Genomic DNA, 22920 nt, shown 5'->3' on the forward strand with positions numbered 1-22920 from the left:
AGTGTGGGAGGCTCCAGGGATTGGGGGGTTGAGGGGTGGTTGGGGTTGGTTTTTCCCCTCAGAAATTCTATCAGTTCTGTTTTTTTAAAAAATAATTTCAGGCTGGCTCAGACTGTCCAAGTTTGACTTTTCTCACTTTTATTCATGTTCGGTTTTCCTTTATTTCCCAAATTTTAATCCAGCTGCCTCCTTTGACCAGCACAGTTGGTTTAAACTGGGCAGAGCTGGAGAGGTTCCTTTCTCCCTGATGATAAAGAGCTTGTTTACCTGGGTTAATAGGAACAAATATTTTAATTTTAAAAAAACAACCAATAGCACTTATCCACTTTGTGTTATCAGAGAGCTGCTTGTGCTGCTTGCTGAGTGCTGCTGTTTATTCTTTGGCATAGAGCAAGTCCTGATGCTCATAAATAACTGATGGGAGTATTTTTAATCAGTAATGAGTGACATTAATATTGAACTCCCCCCAAAAAAAACCCTGATCCCACCAAAGTCACTGACAAAACTTTGGCTTTGCTGGGAGCAGGATCAGCCCCTCACTGCTAGGGAAGGAGTTTGTTCTCTGCCTCAGGGCTGGCAGGCAGGATTGCTCCTGCTCTGCTCCCAGCCTTGCTGTGTGAGCAGGGACCAAGCCCTTCCAGCCCCTGTGTGCCTCAGTTTCCCCATCTGTAAAATGGGGATAATAATACTTAACCCTGCTGCCCTCACCGAGCCTGTGAGGATCGGTTCACGTGCATGGAGCGCTTCGAGAGTCGAAAGCGCGGTGGAAGTGCTAAGTATTATTATTATTATTAGGTTTTCTTGTTTTTCTCTTACAGTCTAACAGTGTATTTTATGTTTTGAAGTTGGTGATCTATGCTGGTCCTAGCACAAACAGTAGGAAGGTTGCTGAGTATGGAGGCAATACACTGGGATATGGCAGCCGTAGTGTCTTAGGAACGGGGTGGCCCAAGGACTTAGTGAAGGTACAGTATTCCCATCCACCTCTCTTTCCCATAGAAAATTCCCTTTGGAAACCATGCCCAGCCCATTTTACCCTCATAGCTATGCATTCCAAGCTTTTAAGTGTACAGTTATCCATGATGAGATCCCTGCTCAGTGAACTGTTGTGTCCTTGGGGGAGAACTTTAAACCCGGCTCTGTTTTCCGTGTGATGCTTCCCTTGGAGTTTGTTTTGTGTCTTCCTGGAATTCCTGATGGAGATGTTTTGAGTCCTGCAGTCTCTAATGGCACTGCTCTTCTCCTAAGTACTCCCTCCTAGGAGAAGTTCTCTTAAAGTCATTTTTTTGGATGATAACCCGCAAATATATCAAGTGGCAAATGTAACAAATAAAATCCAACCGTTTCTGTTGGATTTTAAAATTTCATTGGTGCTTTTGGTAATAAAACTAAGAAGAATCTCTCAAACTTGTTGAAACCTCAGCATTTCAATGTTTCGGCATTGTGTCCCCTCACACACTCTGCAGTGTGATTTTATTTTTGGTTAATATATATTTGTGCTGCTACATTGTCCCACGCTAAAACTGGGCTTATTTACATACCAAAAACACATTTTAAAAAGAAATCAAGAGGTAATAAACTGCAAAGCAATTTCAGACAAGAACTCCACTATTCACAATTAAGGGAATTTGGTTTGTTTTTCACACATAGGTTTTGGATGCTGTTCTTTTAGCAAGCTCCTTGATTAATTTGTTGTCATCTCTCTAATTGAAGAGCTTGTCTGTCTTCCTTCAGGAAGAGAATTGTTAATTATTGCCTGGTTTCTTGCAGACAAACAGTGAAAATCAAGGCTAAATAACACACTGATAATTTCTGCTTTTGATTTTACAGCTATGGTGGTTCTTTTTGTTTTACTGTAGTCAGCCAGCAGCAAAATTAAGTTTTCCACTAAAAGACACCTTTACAAAAAGGAAAAAAATCTTAAATCAGAATATTTCATTTAAGATTAAAACAGCTCCCAGATAACTGTCATTAAAAGTCATCACCACTTGTGTGAAAAACCTGTTTGTTCGCCTCAATCATTAAATCTATTTTCTTTTTTCCCCCTTTCCTGCTGTGGATGTGTGAAGGTGGAAGGAGACACGGTCACGTTCTCCTTTGAGATGCGGAGTGGGCGCGAGCACAACACTCCGGACAAAGCCATGTGGGGCTTTGCCTGCACGGTCCGAGCACAGGTATTCCAGGGGGAGAATCCCAGGGAGAGCTTCAGCTTCCACTGCCTCCTGCCTGCCACAGCACATTCCAGATCCATGGGAATGTGCTTCCAGCTTGGCAGCTTGAGATGGAAACCAGCGGTGACTGGTTTGGGCAGCGAGACGAATCGGGTGTTGGCAGTGAAAGGAACCTGAGTTTGGCATGCAGAGATCCCCGTGGATGGGCTGGCACTTAGGCATTCATGGAGATAGTTGTTATCAAATGTGTCTCACCTATCTCCTGAAGCCACTCTGGGATTTCTTAGTAACAACCTGAAAATCAGAGAAGTCCTGAGGAGATAATGATACCAGCCCGTGAAGAAGAGAGGGGAGGGATTCTGTGATCAAACAAAGGGCATCTTGAATCCCACTACAAGTTGGGGTGACTGAACCAAAAATAATTTAACCTGTTCCTTCTTGGTTCAGGAAAATAATGTTTAAATCCCTTACTTCTTGTCTTGAGTTGCTGTTAATTGTTAAGCATTTTTTGTTTAAGAGTTAAGATTGATATTGAGCTATATCTTACACTTAGAAGATTTTATATATAATCTCCTATCTTGAATCTGTTGGAAAGGACTTCCTGGTGGATTGCTTGAACTTCTCCCTGTTCCTGCTGCAGGAATCCTCAGAGGATGTGTCGGGAGGTTTGCCATTCCTGGTTGACCTGGCCCTGGGCCTCTCTGTGCTGGCCTGTTCCATGCTGAGGATCTTGTACAATGGGCCAGAAATTACCAAAGATGAAGAAACCTGTCAAGAGCTCTTAAGATCTAAACTTTTACAAAGGTAAAAAAATTAATTTTAATCTGAGTGGTTTTTTCTGTGAGGAAGTGACTTCTTGTGTTCAAGTCTTATACTTTAAAGTGATGTTTGGATTATTTTTCCTGTAGTTTGTTCAGCAGTTTGTGTTGCCTAAAACTAAGGGAATATTCTCTAAAACATAGTGGGTTTTAGAGTAAAAAGAGGGTTGGGTTATGCTTGGTACAAGCCACACTTCAAATATTAATACTTAATCTTTGTAATGTGTCAACTGAAGTGCCTTTCTCAATGAGGGATGAAACAGAGAGGGAAATAAAAATCCTTTTCATTCCTTTTCATTGCTTTTTACTCCTTTTTGCAGGTGCCAGTGGCAGGTGGAAGCCAACGGGGTGATATCTCCAGCCCTTACCCCAAGCCCTTCTCCATTGCCTCTCACCATAGAGGAGGACAGGGAATTCACATATCCCTCTGATGTGCTCGTGCCTCCTGTTGGACACTACTTTGACCTGCCCAGGATTAGGCTGCCCCCAGGAATCATGATCAAGCTCAGGGAAATTTCTGGACGTGCTCGGCCTCAATTTAGACCCAGTATAAAGTAAGGAGTCCTTGTTTCCCTCTGGGTTTTTAACCTTGCTTGTGAATGCAGCATCTGATGATTTATGAATATGAATTGTCCAAGTTGGTCTTTTACTCCTGATTAATGAGTTTGGCTTTCCCTGGAACCCTAGGGAAGTGATCCAGCCAGAAGTCATGGAGGAGATGGTGGTTTCATGTGTGATTAAACATCTCAATTTGGTTGATGCTCTCCAGTCCCTGATAAATTTCCAATATCAGGAGGAACATGCTGAAGAATATGATTTACTTTGTAAAATTATGGGAGAAACCTTTAAGAAGCTGAATGCCATGGAGAGACAACTGCAGGTAAAAAGAAAATTACTGAAAACAACAGAAGGCTTGTTTTGAGAATAAAGATGTATTTTAGCACCACAGAAATACAAAATGAACTCAGATTTCTTCTTCTACAATCCCTTCTACACCTTAAGTGCAACAAGTGTGATTTTTGTCTCTTTATCAGAGTGTGGCTGAGCTGGAGCAGAAGTGGCAGAACGAGGTGGATGATGCCATGCACGGGAAGCTGGAGAACAATGTCCCCTTTTTTTATGATTATCACTTCAACGAGGTGAGCCCTGGGGTTGCTCTGGGTGCTTGTGCCTCAGTCTGCTTCCTCAAAACCTGCTCATCCTTCTCCTTGCCTTTGTTTAGAGCAAGATGAAGGAGCTGGAGCTTTTGTGCTCAATGAAGGAAGTTTCCTTTGATGGGAGTGATCTTGAGAACGTGGTCCTGGCATTAAGGTCAGTATTAGTGAACATTGAGGCCTCAAAGGAGGGGCAGCTCCAGGGGAATTCCAGGGAGTTGCAAAAGAATCTGATGAAATGATTAGAAACTTCTGTGCTAAATATATTAATACCTGCACCTCCTTGTGTTTGCTAAGGAATCACTTGTTTATTTCTTCCATTTTTTTCTGCTTTCTCCTTTGCTGGCCCAGAACAAACTGAGGCCATAAGTCCTCTTTAGCTGCCCTCTCCCTCAGTAACACTTCCTTTCTGAAAGCATTCAAACATTGACTTGGCTTCTTTTACTTCCCTTTCATAATGCTAGGGAGAAGTTTTTCCAAGAGGTGAATTCACTGATCCAGAAGACCTCTCATCCCTTAGCAAAGACAAAAACCTTGGTGAAGAGCTTGATGAACAGAGCAGAGCTGTTGTTGCATGTGACCATTGCAGCACAGTCTGGGATCACAAGGAGCATATCTGGGACCCCTGCAGAGACTCCAGGTACGTCTCTCATTGCTAGCATTTTCTAAAGATACCTTTGATTTCTTATTTTTACCTCTTTTGCTTTAAATTAAACTCTTTTTTCCCTAAATTAAAAGAATTCTGTTACAGTAAATACAGTCAAGTCTTTGTTTTCTGATTGCCATGATGATGGTAAATAAAACGCTAGGTGGGATTTAAACTTAAGTCTCCTGATTTATTGAGGAAAAATGCTTAACCAAATCAAAAGAAATCTGATTTGAAACAATACCTGAAAACAGGAAAATCCTCAGAGCTGGATTTGTATTTTGTTTGTAGAGATTTAATCATGTCTGAGCTTTAACTTCCATACTCTCTTGTTTACATATTTCATACATGAGTGACACGGAGTTCTCTTTCTAAATTTCCCTTGAGTAATTCTTAACATGTGCTGATTATTATTTTTTAAAGCTACATTTGGGAGTTTGTGAGTTGAAGTCTTCAATTCCAAATCTTTAACTCTCACCAGGGTTGAAAACAGGCAAATTCTCAGATCCGAGCTGCCCGTTCCTGCTTAGACTGGATTTTCCCCACCCTGTCTTTCAGCTTCCACTGGGATATCCACCAGTGATTTTAAAGCCAGTTTGTAAATACTTTCCTGCACCAGGAATGACCTTTTTAGTACTAATTTATAATACTTTCAGCCTGTAAATCAGCCTCTGAGACCAAGGTGATCTCCCACGCCGTGCGCCAGCCCGTGTTCCTGCGCAGCATGTCCGCCCCGTCCGACCTGGAGATGATCGGCAACGAGGACATCGAGTTTGCCCGGGCCAGCCAGAGGTACAGCAGGGTTTATTCCTTCCCTTCACACCTCTGTGCTGTCCCAGTGACCAGCTTGATCAAATTTACCACTGCCATCACAGCAGCATTTGTGCTGGTCGGATCAGCCTCCTGCTGCCAGGTGTAACATTGCGGTTCCCTCGCAGGCGCCGGCACGTCACCAGCCACAGGAGCAGCTCCTTCACCCTGCTGCAGTCCCTGGCCATTGAGGACAGCAGGGACAAACCCACCTACAGTGTCCTGCTGGGACAGCTCTTTGCCTTCATCGGGACAAACCCCGACCAAGCTGTACGTTGTTATTTCATTTCAAATTCCAGTTTGCTCAGAAACAGGAGGTGCCTGGTTTGTGTCTAACAAAAATCCCTTCCCAAACCTCACAGGTGTCCAGCAGCAGCTTCCTGCTGGCTGCCCAGACCCGCTGGAGACGTGGCAACACCAGGAAGCAGGCCCTGGTGCACATGAGGGAGCTGCTGACGGCCGCCGTGCGCGTCGGGGGCGTCACCCACCTGGTGGGCCCGGTGACGATGGTGCTCCAGGGAGGGCCAAGGTGGGTGCTTTTCTCCAGAATTCTGTGGTTTGGTCTCTGTGGAAGGGAATAAATTGCTTTGCATAAGAGAAAGCCAGAAGTGAGTAGCTTGAGGGCACAAGTTGGCAGAGCTAAGTTTGCAACAAACACTTTGACTCTTGTGGGGTGAAAAGGCAGAAACTTCTAAGAAATGCTTTTATTTAGCAGTAGATGAACTTTCCTTTCATACTGGGCTGACATTAAAGGGTGTCATTCTCTCTTGATATAATTCTAAATCAATGTTAATTAGGTATTAGTGGTAGATTCAGCTGCTACTGTCATCTAAATGTAGTGAATGTTTTGTGTTTTGTTTGCAGTGAGATTTAATCACGTCTGAGCTGTAACTACCACACTCTCTTGTTCACTCGTTTCATATGAAAAATGAGTGACTTGCAGTTTGCCTTCCAAGTCTCTCTCGAGCAATTCTTAACATGCACTGATTATTATTTTCTTAAAGCTGCATTTGGAAGTCTGTGAATTGAAGCCTTCCATTCCCAATCTCTAACCCCCAACAGGATTGAAGAGCTGACGTGTGGTGGGATGGTGGAGCAGGTCCAGGAGGCTTTTGGAGAGACGATGACGTCAGTGGTGTCCCTGTGTGCCCGGTACCCCATCGCCTGTGCCAACAGCATTGGCCTCTTGTGCACCATTCCCTACACAAGGTGAGGGAGGGCTTGGGGAAGGGATGAGGGACATCCACACCTGGCCTTGGTAGGCTCTGCTTTAAGGAGCAGTGTTAAGTAGTATAAATACATCCCCTTTCCTCATCTGAGGAGCATCTGAGAACATCCAGATAAACTCCCTCACAATTCCACCTGGGGAGGACAAGGGAGAGGCAGAACCATCTTTCTGCCGAGTGAACTGATTAATTACTGGGCTAACAGCAAGTTCTGGATTGCCATTGTGATGGAGAATTCATTCCACCCTGAATTTCTCCTGCAGGAGCGAGGAGAAGTGTCTGGTGCGTAGCGGGCTGGTCCAGCTCATGGACCGGCTCTGCAGCCTGAGCAGCCAGACAGAGTCCAGCTCAAATGAAAAACAGACCAAGAAACAGAAGGTGGCCACCATGGCTTGGGCTGCCTTCCAGGTGCTGGCCAACCGCTGTGTGGAGTGGGAAAAGGAAGAAGGTAGGAGCACTGGAAATGTCTTCTGCTGTGAAATATCTTCGTGTGTTACAAGTGCCTGAGGAATGGTATAAATGTATTTACAATAGGGCAGTTATTCACCATGACTTGGGACTCAGTGGATTTTCTTCTTCTTGTTTTTTAATTCTGCCTTTTTTCCTCCCCATGGAAATAATTTCAAGTTTTGCCACTTGATTCTGTCTAAACATAATCAGAGACCCTGGAGATTCTGAGTGATCATTTGGCATTTCTCCTGTGGTAGAATTCACCCATAACACACTTAAAGCTACAGACACATGGCTGTTGGCTAATGGGGGATGTAGCAGGGGTTATTTCTGTGGTGTGTACATTGATTTTTGTTGATTACAGCTGTGTATTCCATTGCTTCCAAAGGGGGTTCCACAGATGCTGTTCACTCCGGGCTGGCCAGGCAGGTCTCCAGCCTCCTCACCAACCACCTGGCCAGAGCCACTGAGTGCTGTGGCAACCAGGCTGCAGGGAATGATGCACTGCAGGATGTCCTCAGCCTTCTGAATGACCTCTCAAGGTACCAGGCCTTTCCTCTGGAGTATTTTCTTCCATGTATCAAAGCCCATGTGGGATCTTTTGTGGACTTTTTTAAGCCATTCTAAAACTGATCCTTAATCTTAGTGTTTAATCAGTGCTGTCAAGTTATGGAAGAATTGCTAAAGATGTTTTGTCAGACACTGAAATTGCTTTTAATACATCTTGTAAATAATAAATGAACTTGGTTTTCATTTCAAGATTCTTTTCCCTTTCAGGAGTCACATAGGTAAAGCCATCCTGAGCCAGCCAGCCTGTGTGTCCAAGCTTCTGTCCCTTCTCCTGGATCAGCGTCCTTCTCCGAAGCTGGTCCTTATAATCCTGCAGTTGTGTCGTGCTGCACTGCCTCTCATGAGTGTCGAGGACTGTGGAAACGTGGAGTTGCCTCCCTGGAGTTACTCAGTGCCCTCTCTGAACAGTGAGCAGGATGATCCCAGTGACCCAGCCTCCAAGATTGCCTCCCTGCTGCTGGCAAAGCTGGCAGATTATGTCGTTCCAGGTACCGGCAGCTGTTTGGTGTTGTGCCCCAGGGACTCCTGTTCCATGGAATCTTGGAATGAAAGGGACCTTAAAGCCCATCCAGTCCCACCCCCTTCCACTCCTTCCATTATCCCAGGTTGCTCCAAACCCTGTCTGGCCTGGTCTTGGGCACTTCCAGGGATCCAGGGGCAGCCACAGCTTCTCTGGGCGCCCTGTGCCAGGAGCTTTTGTGTTGACAGAGAGCTCAAGAATTGGGAGGTATTTCTGGGAGCAGGATATTCCTGTGCCTTTCCATCTGCCTCCCTAATTTCCCTGGCCTCTGACCAAAGTGGGTGTCTCAGTGATGTTTCAGACACATCCCAGATGTGTCAGCATTACTTCCAAGGGTAAGAAAATTCATGGTTGTGTTTCTTTTTCTTTTTTCCTTTCTGCTTCAAGGCTGCCAGACAGTCCTTTCTCCAACTGCCTCTGAGCCAGATACTACCTTGGCAAAAGCCAGCCCTAAAAATTCCATAAAAGGTGATAAAGATCCTGGAGAAGAAAGCGAGGCAGTGGATGGTAAACTCTCTATTTTTATCCATAAAAGAGAAGATCAGTCCTCCCATGAAGTCCTTCAGCCTTTACTAAGGTAATCTCAGCTCACTGGATTGGAATTAGAAACAATTTTGCCAGTTCTCTTTATCTTCTCCTTTTTTTCTGGTGCTGCAGCTGCAGAAAAATACATCCTAGATATGAGAGTAAATGGGAAAGCAAAGTGTCTGCCCAATGTGTTGTGTTTACTGGCAAAGCAGTAAGATCATGCAAAGGAACATGGGGACATCTTCATCTGTCTGAAAACAATCTCATGAAAAATCAGCTACTTAGACTCAGTGCTTCTGGTGGAATATCATTTATCTCGTTCATGGTGTGACAGGCTGGGTAGGACTAACAAATAGAACTGTCAAGGCAAAATGGCTTTAAAAGCACTGCTTTAATAATGCATAAGCTGGACAATAATTTGCTATTAAAGATTCTTTAGTATTCTCAGCACCCACCTGGATGTTGGGATCACTGAATGCCAGTGCTGTCACCTCCTGCATTTTGTGTTATTTGTTCCATCTTCCCCCACTCCTTGGGCTGGTTTTAAACCCATACTCTAAAAATGACACTAAAAGGTACAAGTGAAAGGTGAACTCAGATCCCTGGGCATTTGTGATCAATAAAAACCATTTCATGAGGCTTCTTCCTGAGGGAGGAAGGGTTAATGCTTTGAATAACTGCATTCAGTAGGACTAAATTCCCTCTGTAAATGGGGTATGTCCTTAACTGCCTCATATTTCTCTTGCTGTTGAGCATTCGGCTGCAAAGGTGGCTTCAAATCATTTCAAACCACCCATAATATATGGAATTGGACTGTGTAGCTCAGCTGTGTTTTCCAGCAGTCAGAACAAAGCTCCTGTGTTTTGTTTCCCCTCCAACAGTAGCTCAGAAGGTCGCCCGTTCCGACTGGGAACTGGAGCCAACATGGAGAAGGTGGTGAAGATGGATCGGGACATGACAAAAGTAAGAGGAGAAATAACTAAAGAATTGCTCAGCATCCTAAAAACTGGTGGCCAGGCAGAATTCTTGGGTTTTACTGATGTTAAGACTCCCTTTTTTTTTTTTTTTATTAATCATATTCTTATTCATCATTTACCTCTGTAAAAACAGATCAAATACAGGGGTAAATGATGAAGAATTTCAGCCGATGCTTCCTGTAGCCATTGTAGGTCAGGTTTAAGCCCCTTTGATATTCTCTTTTCTCAAGTGCTAAATGCACATTGATAATGCAAATTTTAAGCTGCACAGTTGAATTAAAATTTCATGTCTATTTCCAGGTATTTTCTTGAGTGTTTGCACCAGAAATACTCACTGGTGGCTTTTTGATCAGAGAAACAGAACTGTTAATTCAAGAATGGAATGTTAAAGGCAGTGAATTTACCCCTGATCTCTCTGTAGATGATAAAAAGCAAGAGACAGAACTTGTCTGTGACTAACACTCACCCAGGAGGGGGTTTTGCTGTGTTCCCAGCACTTGTACACGAGCAGAGTGACCAAACAGATCTGACATTTGCTTTCCATGGCAATTTCCTTTGCAGAGTGGCTGCTGTGAAGTCATTACAGAAGAAGCTGCTGCAGCTCTTAGAAAGGCAACCAAGTGGGCACAATCTGGGCTGATAGTGAGTGTGGGGCCGCCCATAGAGACTGTCAATCCAGAGAGCACCAGTGGCTTGTCCACGGGGGACAAAAAGAAGACTGCACAAACGTCCATTTGCAGGGAGAGGAATTCAGAGCTCGCCAGGTAAATCCCTTAGCCTGCATTCTGCTTTTCTCTCTCTATTTGTAGTGCTCTCAAAGATAATCTGGCTGTTCATAAACTTCCTATTTCCTTTTTTTTTTTTTTTTTGTGTATATTTTGTTGACAACTGAAGCTTCTTTTCATTCTGTGGTCTTGAACTGAATGGTCAAATTGCCTTTGTCTCCTGGCCAGGACGGATCCCGTGAGGCCGTTCATCAGCGGGCACGTTGCAAACAGCATGGCAGCAGAGGTGATTGCCCTGCTGCACAGCCTGCTCATGGCCCCAGAGTCCAACGCAGCCCAGATCTGGACAACAACTGCTGAAAAAGTGAGCAAACACAACCATGAGGGGCACATTCCTCCCTGGGGGTTGAGTAGTTATATGATTAACAAGGCCTGAGCTGCTCCTTTCTGATTTAAACACAGAGTGTGGAGCTGGACAGACCCAGCCCTTTCTCAGCTGTCTCAGGGTGGGACAAACACTCAAAATTTACCCATCATCAGTTAATGTGCTGTCATTCTTTTCAGGCATTAACAATGCTGTTTGTTGGGGAGTTCCCTTGCCTGTGGCAGGTTATTCTGCCTTGGCTGTTCTCTTGGCTGTGGTCTCTGAGGGTACAAAGTTTTGGCTGGAACAAAACATGTTGATTTTATGTTCCTCTGAATCCTGCAGCACCAAATCTATTCCTTAGGTGAAATTCTCAGCAAAAACTTCTGCCAAGATTGTATTTTATCCTAAAAGTTACCAGGGAATGGTCATGGCTTTGATGGTGCTCAAACTTCAGAGAACTCGGAATATTCTGAGTTACATAATTCTCTTCAAGAACAAAAATAATTCTTCTGAGACTGTGTGGGCTGGAGGCTTGGGGCATTGGTTTTTGTTGGAATTGTGCTTTGAAGTCGTTCCCTGGTATTTTTGCTTCTGTCTTCAGGTTCTGTCTCGGGCTCTGATGTACATTCCACAGCTTGGGAAATATGCAGAGAGCATTTTGGAGAATGGGAGTAGCAGTGGAAGGAAACTGGCTAAACTTCAAAGGATTGCTCGGCAGGCAGTGGCTGCCCTGTGTGCTCTGGGTGGCTTTAAAGAGACAATTAAAATAGGTTCTGAAGTTCAGGTAATTCAGCACTGTTCATATTTGATATCCTAGATGAGAATTGCTGCTCCCCTGAGGTTTTCCCTGCGCTGGGATCCTTGGCAGCAGGATGTGCTTGTGGAACAGCAGCTTGTGGAGCTTGTTTCCCAAAACACCCCCCTGTGCTTGTGTGTGCAGTTGGTGTGTGATGTCAGACCCTGATTCCTGGTTGGAACACCTTCAATCTCATGCAGCTCTTCTTTGGTTGTAGGTTTTAGGCAAAGGAATAGCAGGAAGCATTGGAGTTGTGGCATCTATTAATGAGCAAGAAGGTATAGCCACGGTCAAATTCCCACCCACCACTATAGACACTAGAAAGACCTCCCAGGCATCAGACACTTTAACTATTCCATTATCTAGGCTCTGTGTTCCAAGATCTGAGGTATGGGAGTTTTGAACATCCAATATTCAGTATAATCTCGATTCTTGCTTTATTTCTGTCACAGCATACTGACTATTAATCTACAGCACGTTTAAAAAAAGTGTTTCATCTTTGCTTCTAAATGATTTGTGATGTTTGCCTTATTTTTTTAAAGCGTATATTAACAATATGTTTAAGTTCTCATTCAAGTAACATAAATATTCATCTTTTGTGCTTAAAGATAATCTGTTGCATACTGGGTGGGAGGGGTTTTTTTGTTAATTTCTGGCTTGGTTTGGAGTTTGTTTCTTTTTTCTTTCATTGATGTTTGGTGCTGATTTTGTGATAGTAAAATATAAGAATTAACTCCAGGTAATAAAACACCCTCATTTCTTAGAAACTAACTACTTGAATTTAACTTTTTACCGTGCCCCCCCCACCATCAGGCATTGCCTCTTCATAAACTGTCCATTACTGAGAAGGTAGTACAGGCAGTCCAGTCCATGTTGCTCCCTCAGGAGGGAAGTCTCTCTATTCACACCTCACTTCCTGCAACAGGAGATGGCTCAACCCCAGTAATGGCAGTGGTCCGGCTCCTTGCTGAAATAAGAACCAGGTGAGTCCTGCCTTTGTGCACAAACATCCCAGGGAATTGCATGACTTTGAGTTCTTGTGCCCTTCCTCTGGGGGTGTGCAGCAAGGGACTGCACAAATTCCTCTTTGCTCCCTTTTAAATGTCTGGGTGTTGTTCATGAGTGTCCCTGCAACACACTGAGCAAATGCTTCAATAAATCCATTTATTGCATTTATTGGAGTCAGGAAAAAGCTGCCTTTGGGGAGGGTCCAGCTAAAACCAGGGTTCAGGACCACCCTTTAACAACCCTTAATTCACTACTGCAAAGCCAGCTTTGAATTCCATGCACACTTTGTAACACTTAAAATGTCTTGTTTTTCTGTTCAGAGCATGCCTGGTGATGGCTCAGCTGTTGGAAGACAGCTCATTCTGTGAAGAATTCATTCAACAGTGCCCAGCTGCTGTAGAAGTTCTGAATTTGGTGGCCCAGGAGTGCAGCCCTGGTATGTAGCCAACACCTTGGCATATTCAGGTCAGAAACAGAGCAGCTTTTAAAATCCTTTCAGTGTTCTTTCCTCCAGCTACTCAGAGTTTTGGAGCTGGCACAGGACAGAGTGTCTTGTCACAGCTGCAGAGCTGCTGATGGAAGAGCAGCTAATAATCATCGAAATCACTAAACATTAGGCATTAATTTAGGCCAGAACAGGATTATTCTGTGTATCAGAGAAGCAAGTCCTGGTTTTCTTCTGCACTCTCCATTTTCCTTGCTTCCATCATATCCTACTCTGTATTCCTTGACATTATCATTTGTATGTTTTCTTTTTATGACTTTTTTGCTGGTTTTTGCAATGCTTTGTTATATTCCTGATCCTTGGGCTTTCCTGGTTTAAGGATAAGCACTGGGCCCAGCAGAAATCTTAGTTCAGGGGTGAGTTTTTAGGAACATGCCAGAGAAAAAGTGGCTGAAGTGAAGGGTGGGAGCCAAGAGATTTAGGTGTCAAAGGGCAAGAACTGATTTTTGTGACAGTAGACATAATTTTTTTTCCTTTCCTGCCTTTGCTGGGCCATAAATTTGTTCACTAAAATGAGCTTTACATCTTAATTAACATAAATGTCTTTACAAACCAGCTATAAATTAAACATGAGAAAATATTTACGTATGTTAAATTTTCCCCTAATTCCGTTGTTTAGCTGAGCGAGGCTGATCAAACCTCCTCCATATGCAAAAACCATATTTATTTCTGCATTAAGATTGCACTGTTGGACTCAAGGAAGCAGCTGGAGGCTGATGCCTGGTGTGGGTTGTTGTTGCAGGGGAGAGGCTGGTGGTTGTGGAGATGCAGTGTGAGAGGTTACGGATGCTGTACCGGGACTGTGCTCGGCCCCCTCCTCCTCCCCTGCAAGCAGACAGGAGACAGGTGAGCACAGGCACAGTGCTGAGCCCTCTGCCCTGGGAGAACCCCCTGCTGCTGCCCAAACTGGGGGCACTCTTGAAATATTTCATGTGAAATTCTCTATTGGGATGGGATTTGTTGGTGTTGTATTAAATGTGCCCCTCATAAACTGGTTGTATTTTAGTGGGTGGCTTGAATTGTGATTGGTACAATAAACTGCTCTGTTGTGTCTGCAGCCCAAAGAAATCACGTGGAGCCCGTCCAGGGTGTTCCCCCCAGTGAGAGCCTGCATGTTCTCCTCACACCTCACTGCTGTGACCTTCCTGGCTGACCCCAGTGCAGGTGGGGGACTTCCTCGGGGCACCTTTATCTATGCCACCTCCCCAGTGCCAGTGCAGGTGAGACCTCACAGCTCTTCAGCACTTTGTCATTGAATATCCAGCAGGGCATGAAAAGGAAAAGCAAGAAAATTGCTTCTTTAAGCTGTTTTGTAAATAACTTTTAAAAATGTTATTATTTTTATTTCTAGGCACCGTCATTCTACTGGGAAATTGAAGTGGTTTCCTATGGAGACACAGATGATGACACTGGGCCAATAGTTTCCTTTGGATTTGCCACAGAGGCTGAAAAAAGGGATGGGGCTTGGACAAACCCAGTGGGCACCTGCCTCTTTCACAAGTAGGTTGGAGGTGCACGTGAAAAAGCACGTTCAGTACGTTGGTCAGCAGAGTGGGGAGGAGGCTGGAGTGGGCAATACATACTTTTAAATTGAATGCTGAACTAGACTGGAATATCTTTGCAAAATCAGGAGGGTTGAGTTGCCTTTTGAGTATCACAGCTTTGGGGGGTGGTGGTCCTGCTCTGGCTCAGTGCTCTGGCTCACTGTGTCTTTATTCCCCTCAGCAATGGGCGAGCAGTGCATTACAATGGCTCCAGCCTGCTGCAGTGGAAGAGTGTCAGACTGGATGTGACTCTTTCCCCTGGTATGTGAAAGCATGGCTAAAATCCTTATCTGCTCCATCAGAAAATTCTCTAAATGTCAGGGAAATGCTGGATGAAAAAACTGATTAAATCCTTTTTGTGATTGTGTTTTTCTCCAGGTGATGTAGCAGGAATTGGATGGGAAAGAACAGAAGGAACTCCCCCTCCTCCAGGGCAGCCAGCAAAGGGCAGAGTTTATTTTACCTATTGTGGGCAGAGACTTGTGCCCTACCTAGAGGATGTGTCTGGTGGAATGTGGCCAGTTGTGCACATTCAGAAAAAGGCAAGTGTGTAACAGAAATGTGTCACTTAATACACTCTCAGAAATACTAAAAACGTGATATGAAATATTGAACCTGCTCTGTAGAAAAGCAAATTGATAGTTTTTACTTTCCTGGGTAGGTTGAGGTATTCATTAGGCCTCCCGGGTGCATGTGTTGTGCCATTATTTTGGTTTTCCCTGCCCCTTGGCACAGCAGTGTGCAGCTGGGCTGGCAGGATGCCTTGTGCCATGCCAGGAGCTCCTCTCTTGGCATTCCTGGCCAGCAGTGGCCTTGCTTCAAAGCACCCGGCTTGAAGCTGGAAAGCAGGGCAAGTTCAAAGTGTGTCTTTGGCAGCTTGAAGCTTTCCCAGAGTGCCAGCTGAGGATCCTGGTGGCAGGGAGGTGTGATCAGCTCCTGCCTGGGGCAGAGTGAGGGCTCAGAGCAGGATCTGAGAGCTTCCCTGCATCCTTTTGCAGAACACCAAGGTGCGGGCGAACTTCGGCTCGCGGCCGTTCGCCTACGCCGAGGGCCAGGCTCACCGCAACGCCGCCGACCTGTGCCTGGACCTGGCCGAGGAGATCAGTGCCAACTTCGAGGCCCTGCCCTTTGCCATGGCCTCTGACAGTGACAATGACGCTGGCACCAGCATCGCCTCCGACCCCGGCACCCACGGGCCCCCCTGCAGGATCGCCGCCGTCGCCACGGCTCAGCAACGTAAAGTGACATTCACTCCTTTCAAAGCCCTCCCAGCAGAAATGCCAAGCAAGGAAATAGGATTTAAGCCCGGCCTGGCTGCAGTCTTTAGGCCTTAGGTAGTGCTTGTTTAGGTGGGGCAGTGCCACAAGTCAAAGTTGTGTTTATCTGATTTTAGACAAGGCAATTAAAGCCATCTTCTTTGGTCTTCCTCTGTGTGAATACACAAATTATTCGTAATTAACGCAGCCTCAATGAGAAATGATCTCGTTAGGGCTTGGGATACAATAGGATGTCATGGTGGATTGGATCAGCCAATTGGTTATGCTGTGTCAAAAGGAATTGCATTCCCACCCCCTGACTGGAGAGCATGGGATGCTGTATATCTCCAATTTCATGGGATGTCTTTGCATGCATTAGCATCTCATTATTTCTGTCTGTGTCTTGCAGAGTATGACAGTGACACATCCTGCCACTATAAAATGGAGCTGAGCTATGAGAACTTCATCACCTCAGGCCCTGATCCTCATCCCCCTCCTATTGCAGATGATGAAAGTGATGATGATGATGACGATGATATTCCCAGGGTGAGGAATGTGGCAAACTCTCCTCCTCTAGCTTACAGCCTAAAATCAGATCTTGTCATGTAGATTTTGAAATTTAGCCATGCCAGAGTTCTTCCTGCTTCCCTTACAAAAATATAACTGCTGATAACTTATCACTTCTTGGTGTTCTAAAACACTTCTGTCTTTGTAGGAGGATCACTATGCCCTCTTGGTCAAAGCCTGGGAAACCAAGGTTTTCCCTACAATTAGAAGAAGATTCCGTAATGAGGCTGAGAGGAAGTCTGGGCTGGATCAGATTAAAGGAGCTTTACAGTTAGGTATGTATTTATTTCCATGCATGTTGTTTTCTGTCATGTGCAGGAAGTCTGAGAGAGCAGCTGTGTTTCTTTCATATTTTACTGTATTTAGAGCTGGAAAACTTAAAAAAAAATCACTTGCTATTTCCCTCCAGTGCTTAGAATTTGGTTTGTGCTCATGCTTTTTCTTTAACACTTTTATTGTGTTTGGCTATTTGAATAGAGAAAATGGTTTCAGAAATAGTGACAGAATTCTTTGTGATGGGGATACAGAAACATTCTGGAATAATAGTGTGGGAAGAAACTATATCTGTGCGTTTTCTGTGACTATCAAGGCAAAACTTTTTAGGTTTAAGTAATAATAAGGGGAGGTTTGGGGGTTTTGTAGAATTCAGCTCTGGCAAGACAATGTGTTTGTAGGAAAGTCACAATCAGAGCAAGGCAGATATTCTGAGCCCCCATGAGAAGCTCAGGAAAAGCTTCCTCAGGAAAACTCCCAATTTCCCTCCTTCAGCCTGACTGAGAGAGTATTTAAGTACTTAGAAAACTCACCTGCTTGGGATATTAATGAGAATAAGAACTTACTCAAGTGGCTGAGGGAAATAACTTGCACTCCCTCCTGTCTTTCAGGAATGGTTGATATAGCAAGGCAAACTGTGGAATTCCTGTACGAGGAAAATGGAGGCATCCCGAGGGATCTCTACCTTCCCACCATCGAGGATATCAAAGATGAAGCAAACAAATTCACAATTGATAAAGTACGGAAAGGTAAGAGCAGCACAATGGATCCTGAAGGGTAAAGAAAAGCTCAGGGGTTTTTGGGATCTAATCATCACCTGAGGAAAGCACCTTCAAAGTGGTGTCCCTTTCTGCCAGGTCTCACCGTGGTGACTCGCTCTCCTGACAGCAACAACGTCACCAGCAGTGCTGTAGGAACAGCTCTGCCCAAATTTGCCATTCGGGGCATGCTGAAGACATTTGGTCTTCATGGGGTTGTCCTGGATGTGGACTCGGTGAGTGAAGGCAGTCTGGGAGGACTTTTAATGATCAGCATCACACAGTGGGGAGCAAAAACTGCTCAGCATGCTGGATTGGGGCTCTCTTGGAAGGATTAATGTGGTTTAATTGTTGTGTTAGCGACAGTGCTGGGTTTGGTGTTGCAGGTGAACGAGCTGGTCCAAGTGGAGACCTATCTGCGGAGTGAGGGGGTCCTGGTGAGGTACTGGTATCCCATTGACATGTTGGAAAGGCCACCTGCAGGGTACAGGAGGACTGCAACCAATGGATTGGTCACCCTGGATAATACCAACATCCAAATTCACAGGTGAAAAAAGAGCTGTAGTTACAAGGCACTTTATTACCTGAACTTGAATCAGCTGAAGGGCATTTCCTGTAGTTCAGTTACCTGCTACAGCTTTGTTCTAAGCAGTACAAACTTCTGAAATCTTATTTTCATGATTTAATATTAAGGAATTACTAGAATTAATGTTTGTGTTCCCTAGGGAGCTGTTGAGGAGTGAAGCTGCCCTGGCCAAGCTCTACTGTCGCATGGCTCTGCTCAATATTTTTGCTCCCAAATCTCCCCACATGTTCACCCGGCTGTTCCACATTCCTGCCATCCGGGATATCACCCTGGAGCACCTGCAGCTGCTCTCCAACCAGCTTCTTGCACCACCTCTTCCTGGTAAACACTTGGTTTTGTCCCAGCTCTTCTTTGGTACAGTATTTTTCCGGGGACAAAAAATTATTGGATTTGGTATTTCTTTATTAGCTGGTTAATAATGATGGTATTTAAGAATGAGCTGGGGTGATCCCACAGCTCCGTGTTTGCCCTCACCAGGGGCTGGGCTGAGGCTGGTGAGGGGCACAGCTGGCATGGAGAGGCCATCCCAGCCACAAATCTGGGCCTGGGTGGGTCCTTTCCCCTGCTGACTTTCAGGCAAGGAGTTTTCCACTTGAAAACTGAGGTTTAGAATATTCCAGGTGTTTCACAGCTTCTGTTTCCCAGGCTAAATAAACATTTGGAGTGATCTTCGAATGTGAGCTGTTTTCCTTGTCATTGCAGATGGAACCATCAGCTCAAGCTCCATTCTCCTGGCCCAGTCCCTGCAGCACTGCATCCATTCCCAGACCTGTGCTGCCACAGACCTTTTCTACCAGGGCAATTCCCAGGCCATCAGGGAGTGGCTCACTGTGGCCATCACTCGGACGCTGCATCAGGGAGAGGAGAGTCTGTTGGACCTCACCAAACAGATCTGCTCCTTTCTGCAGGTAAAATACTCCCTCTTGGGTTCCCTTCTCAGGAGCCCTTGTTCTCTGTGGTTGTAATTTCCATGATGCTGTCCCTCACTGGGAATTGTTTCTCTGGATGGGCTCTGTTATCCTGCTTGTAGGGGGCACACTGAAAACAGAAGCAGTAGCAATGCTCTGGATTGAATTAAAATGAAGTGGCCTCCCACTGTGTCATAATTTGCAATTAATTAAATGCATTGGCTGTAGAGCACTCTAAATAAAGAAGAGGGAGGAGGTTTGCTGCTGTTTGGGATCTCTCATGATGAATTGTCCCGTTACAGGCAGCACCGGAACAATTTCCTGCTGAAGAATTCCCAATTTCTGAATCCAAGGTCAACATGGATGTGAATTTTCCTGGGGCTGCCTTTGTGATTGTGTCCTGCAAGGAAAGTCAGTCTGGGTTCCGAAAAGAGTGAGTCGTGGAGAGGGGCGAGGCTGGGTCTGAGCCTGGCCCCCCTGGGGATGGAGTTATTTATTTTGTTCCAGTTTTCTCTTCTCCGGGACTTACTCTGAGTGCTGGCTGGGATATTTCCCAGCTGGTTTGAGCCTAACCAAGCTGTGCTGCTGTTTCCCCAGCTCGTCCCTGTACAAGGCGCCCTGGGCTCGGGTGCTGGTCTATGGGCTGGGGCACAAGGTGAAGAGGAACGGGCAGCTGAACCTGATCGAGGCCGTGTGCTACCCCCGCGACGCCTCCCCCACCAACACCGGCCTCACGCCGCCCCCCACCACCAACCAGTACCCGGCTGTCATCACCCCCACGGACAGGGTGCACATCAAACTGGGTGAGCACGGCCGCAGCACGAGGGAAAAGCCTTCAGTGTGCTCTCAGAGCTGAGAGCAGTTTCATCACGGCTTCTGCAGCACCCTCCTGTGTGGTCGCCTGTCCTAGCAGCAGATAGGGCAGGGTTTTTGTACAAGGAATTCATTCTTAACCAAAAAAGCCTGGTTTTATAACCATTGGCAACCATGTGATTCTGATTTCTATATTCCAGAAGTTCACCCAGCAGTGTGTTTGAAATATTTTATTCAGAATACTGATTTCTGCAGTTTTGGTGTTTGAGGAGCCGTTTCAGATGGAGAATAATTTTTTTTTTGCTGTTTTAGGTGATTGTAGGACCCTCTTATCCACGGGTAATACAGTGTAGCAATCCTTAGGTCACTCCAGCAAGGAGAATCATTAATCTTATTTTTACTCTTGCCCAGAGGGAGAGACAGTGGGCTTTAGAGCAGTGAAGGTGACTGGGTGCAGTGCTTAAAACTTCCCCTTGGAGATCCTAAAGTTCTTCTGCTGCTGTTGTTTTCAGTACCCATCAGACAGAAATAAATTATTTTGAAGGAAGCTCTGTTTGTATATTTACAAATGTTCAGGCTGAAAATTATTCTGTTTCTTTATGTGAATAAAATGTTCTCTGTACATTTTTAATTACAGATTATTTTAACTTATCAATATAGGGAAACATTCCTATTTGTTTATTACGAGGTGCTGCAGAGAAAATTCTCACTTAACAGAAGTTTAGCCTTGAAAAAATCCTAAATGTTACTACTTTTACTTTATCAATGCTCAGAATCATGATAAAGGTTTTCTTGGACTTTTTTGCTTAGGAGTGTCTCCTCCTCCTGGAGCTGTACTGGTCTTGCATTCCCTTCCCCTGGAATTCCCCTTGGCAATGGCATTCACTGAACAGCTCTTAACCTGGAAATTAGAAGATGGGGATGGAAAATCTGAAGATGAACTGGATACTATTCCTGCCTCAGTTCTCTTGCAAGTAGTGGAATTTTTAGGTGAGAATGGAGTATTTCCTTAGTAATGAGCACTGATAATGTGCTGGCTCAGGTGGAGAGTTTGCAAAACAAAAACTACAGTTGAAATTTTCTGAGCTCTTCCACTATAATGAAATTTTGTTCAACCTCCAGAAACTTCCTGTTGGTTTACAGTTCTTGGAATAACCTTGCTGTCTTTCTTATTGCTGCCACGATGTTGAAATTTGCTTTTGTGGTGCTTTTTTAAGTGTTACTTTCTAAGAGTGAAACGCTGCTGACTGCCATGCCTTGCCTTCCTCACACAGGCAACTTCCTTTGGACAACTGACATGGCAGCATGCGTGAAGGAATTGATCTTTCACCTCCTGGCCGAGCTGCTTCGCAAAATCCACAATCTGGAGCAGAAGAAGAATCCAGCAGGATTGTCCTCATCCATCGCCCTGCAGCTCAACCCCTGCCTGGCCATGCTCATGGCCCTGCAGTCAGAGCTGCACAAGCTCTACGATGAGGAAACCCAGAACTGGGTGTCTGGGAATGCCTGTGGTGGCTCTGGGGTTGGAGTGGCCGACCAGGGAAGGTTCTCCACGTACTTCCATGCCCTGATGGAAGTGTGCCTGGCTGTGGCAGAAGTCACCTTGCCTATCAACATGAGCGTGACAGCCAATGTGATCTCATCCACCAGTGCCCCAAATCTTAGTGACTCCTCCTCCTCGTCCTCATCTTCCCCAGGGCAGACACCGCAGAGCCCGAGCTTGCTGTCCAAGAGGAAAAAAGTCAAAATGAAGCGAGAAAAAACTTCATCTTCCGGGAAAAGGGCTTCATCCAGGGCGGCCGAGACGGACGCGGCGCTCCTCAGCATCGGGGGCAGCAAGCCTGAGGACATGCTGTGGTTCCACAGAGCTCTGACCCTGCTGATAATCCTCAGGCACCTGACAAAGAAGGACCCCCAGGGGCTGGGAGTGACCAACGATGCCGTGGCAGACGCCTGCCAGGCCCTGGTGGGACCCACAGCCCACAGCCGCCTGCTCGTCATCTCCGGCATCCCCACGCACCTGGAGGAGGGCACCGTCAGGAACGCCATCAGGAAGGCCTGCAATGCCCACGGAGGGGTCTTCAAGGATGAGATCTACATCCCTTTGCAGGAAGAGGATCCCAAGAAAACCAAGGACAAAGCGGAAGGAGGAGAGTGCAGGACGGAGCTGGAAAAGCCGACGGTTTCCAGCAGCGCCGACAGCTTGGACATCAGCAGCTCCAGCAGCGTCACCCCCGCCATGAGCGTCAGCGCCTCGGCCTCCACCAGCCAGGCTTCCCTCTGCAGCTCCCAGGGGATCTCCCGCACCGTCAGCGACATCTCCGTGGACCAGTTCCAGGCCGGGCTGGAGCTGCCCATCCCGCCCGGGTTGCTGGAGCAGCCGCACGTGGTGTCCAGCCAGGAGAGTTTGGATCTTTCCCACTGCAGCACCGGGAGCCTGGGCAGCCTGGGCAGCCTCGGGGAGCCCCTGGACAACGTGGAGACGGCGTCGGTGTCGGACGTGGGCTCCATGTACACGGTGACATCTCTGGACAATCAGCCGCTGCTGGCGCGGCCCATCAAGGGCTTCGCTGTGGTGGAGGTAACGGAGAGGGGTCTCTGGAGCCAGGGGTTTGGGAGAATGGGATCTCACTCTAGGAACTGCTTTTTCTATGCTAGATGTATGTCTAAGAGCATGGGAGACTGGGAGGTCTCAGCTTGGACAGGACGGATGAGGAGCACAGAATTCCCTTCTCCACTTCCACAGTCTTGGGAGCAATCCCTGTCTCCCAAAGGACAGAGGGGACCCAGTGGTGGAGTGATTCAGCAGCAAGTGGAGAGCAGAAGGAAGTAGGGAAGAACTCCTGTGTGTTCCAGCTTGTAGAGCTCGTCTTCACACAGTGCTGCTGAAGCCAAGGCTATCAATGAATTCTTAAGGGATTCAATTCCTGGAGGATTGGTAGCT

At 45.9% G+C, this 22920-nt stretch overlaps 1 protein-coding gene across 4 annotated transcripts in view; it reads left to right on the plus strand.

Moving 5' to 3' along the window:
* The window catches only part of HECTD4 (HECT domain E3 ubiquitin protein ligase 4), a 66068-nt gene that overhangs the window by 29138 nt on the left and 14010 nt on the right, over nucleotides 1–22920 (plus strand). For 2 of the 4 annotated variants that reach the window (XM_038151928.1, XM_038151927.1), the window contains exons 22-61: nucleotides 819–965; nucleotides 2070–2174; nucleotides 2812–2975; nucleotides 3310–3543; nucleotides 3677–3869; nucleotides 4024–4128; nucleotides 4212–4300; nucleotides 4608–4783; nucleotides 5446–5581; nucleotides 5728–5869; nucleotides 5962–6128; nucleotides 6662–6808; nucleotides 7089–7273; nucleotides 7664–7817; nucleotides 8053–8333; nucleotides 8753–8942; nucleotides 9775–9856; nucleotides 10432–10634; nucleotides 10824–10959; nucleotides 11564–11746; nucleotides 11976–12146; nucleotides 12572–12741; nucleotides 13087–13202; nucleotides 14014–14117; nucleotides 14330–14491; nucleotides 14623–14771; nucleotides 14997–15076; nucleotides 15194–15357; nucleotides 15814–16051; nucleotides 16481–16617; nucleotides 16787–16913; nucleotides 17523–17660; nucleotides 17769–17905; nucleotides 18056–18216; nucleotides 18395–18576; nucleotides 18958–19163; nucleotides 19466–19596; nucleotides 19761–19966; nucleotides 20787–20966; nucleotides 21251–22557. In XM_038151928.1, coding sequence (XP_038007856.1) covers nucleotides 819–965; nucleotides 2070–2174; nucleotides 2812–2975; nucleotides 3310–3543; nucleotides 3677–3869; nucleotides 4024–4128; nucleotides 4212–4300; nucleotides 4608–4783; nucleotides 5446–5581; nucleotides 5728–5869; nucleotides 5962–6128; nucleotides 6662–6808; nucleotides 7089–7273; nucleotides 7664–7817; nucleotides 8053–8333; nucleotides 8753–8942; nucleotides 9775–9856; nucleotides 10432–10634; nucleotides 10824–10959; nucleotides 11564–11746; nucleotides 11976–12146; nucleotides 12572–12741; nucleotides 13087–13202; nucleotides 14014–14117; nucleotides 14330–14491; nucleotides 14623–14771; nucleotides 14997–15076; nucleotides 15194–15357; nucleotides 15814–16051; nucleotides 16481–16617; nucleotides 16787–16913; nucleotides 17523–17660; nucleotides 17769–17905; nucleotides 18056–18216; nucleotides 18395–18576; nucleotides 18958–19163; nucleotides 19466–19596; nucleotides 19761–19966; nucleotides 20787–20966; nucleotides 21251–22557 — 7485 coding nt within the window. The remainder of the gene's footprint in view (nucleotides 1–818; nucleotides 966–2069; nucleotides 2175–2811; nucleotides 2976–3309; nucleotides 3544–3676; nucleotides 3870–4023; nucleotides 4129–4211; nucleotides 4301–4607; nucleotides 4784–5445; nucleotides 5582–5727; nucleotides 5870–5961; nucleotides 6129–6661; nucleotides 6809–7088; nucleotides 7274–7663; nucleotides 7818–8052; nucleotides 8334–8752; nucleotides 8943–9774; nucleotides 9857–10431; nucleotides 10635–10823; nucleotides 10960–11563; nucleotides 11747–11975; nucleotides 12147–12571; nucleotides 12742–13086; nucleotides 13203–14013; nucleotides 14118–14329; nucleotides 14492–14622; nucleotides 14772–14996; nucleotides 15077–15193; nucleotides 15358–15813; nucleotides 16052–16480; nucleotides 16618–16786; nucleotides 16914–17522; nucleotides 17661–17768; nucleotides 17906–18055; nucleotides 18217–18394; nucleotides 18577–18957; nucleotides 19164–19465; nucleotides 19597–19760; nucleotides 19967–20786; nucleotides 20967–21250; nucleotides 22558–22920) is intronic. The other 2 variants (XM_038151930.1, XM_038151929.1) reach the window with 1 other exon arrangement.

Source organism: Motacilla alba, chromosome 15 (assembly GCF_015832195.1).
Source record: "Motacilla alba alba isolate MOTALB_02 chromosome 15, Motacilla_alba_V1.0_pri, whole genome shotgun sequence".
In the NCBI taxonomy this organism is placed as follows: Eukaryota; Metazoa; Chordata; class Aves; order Passeriformes; family Motacillidae; genus Motacilla; species Motacilla alba.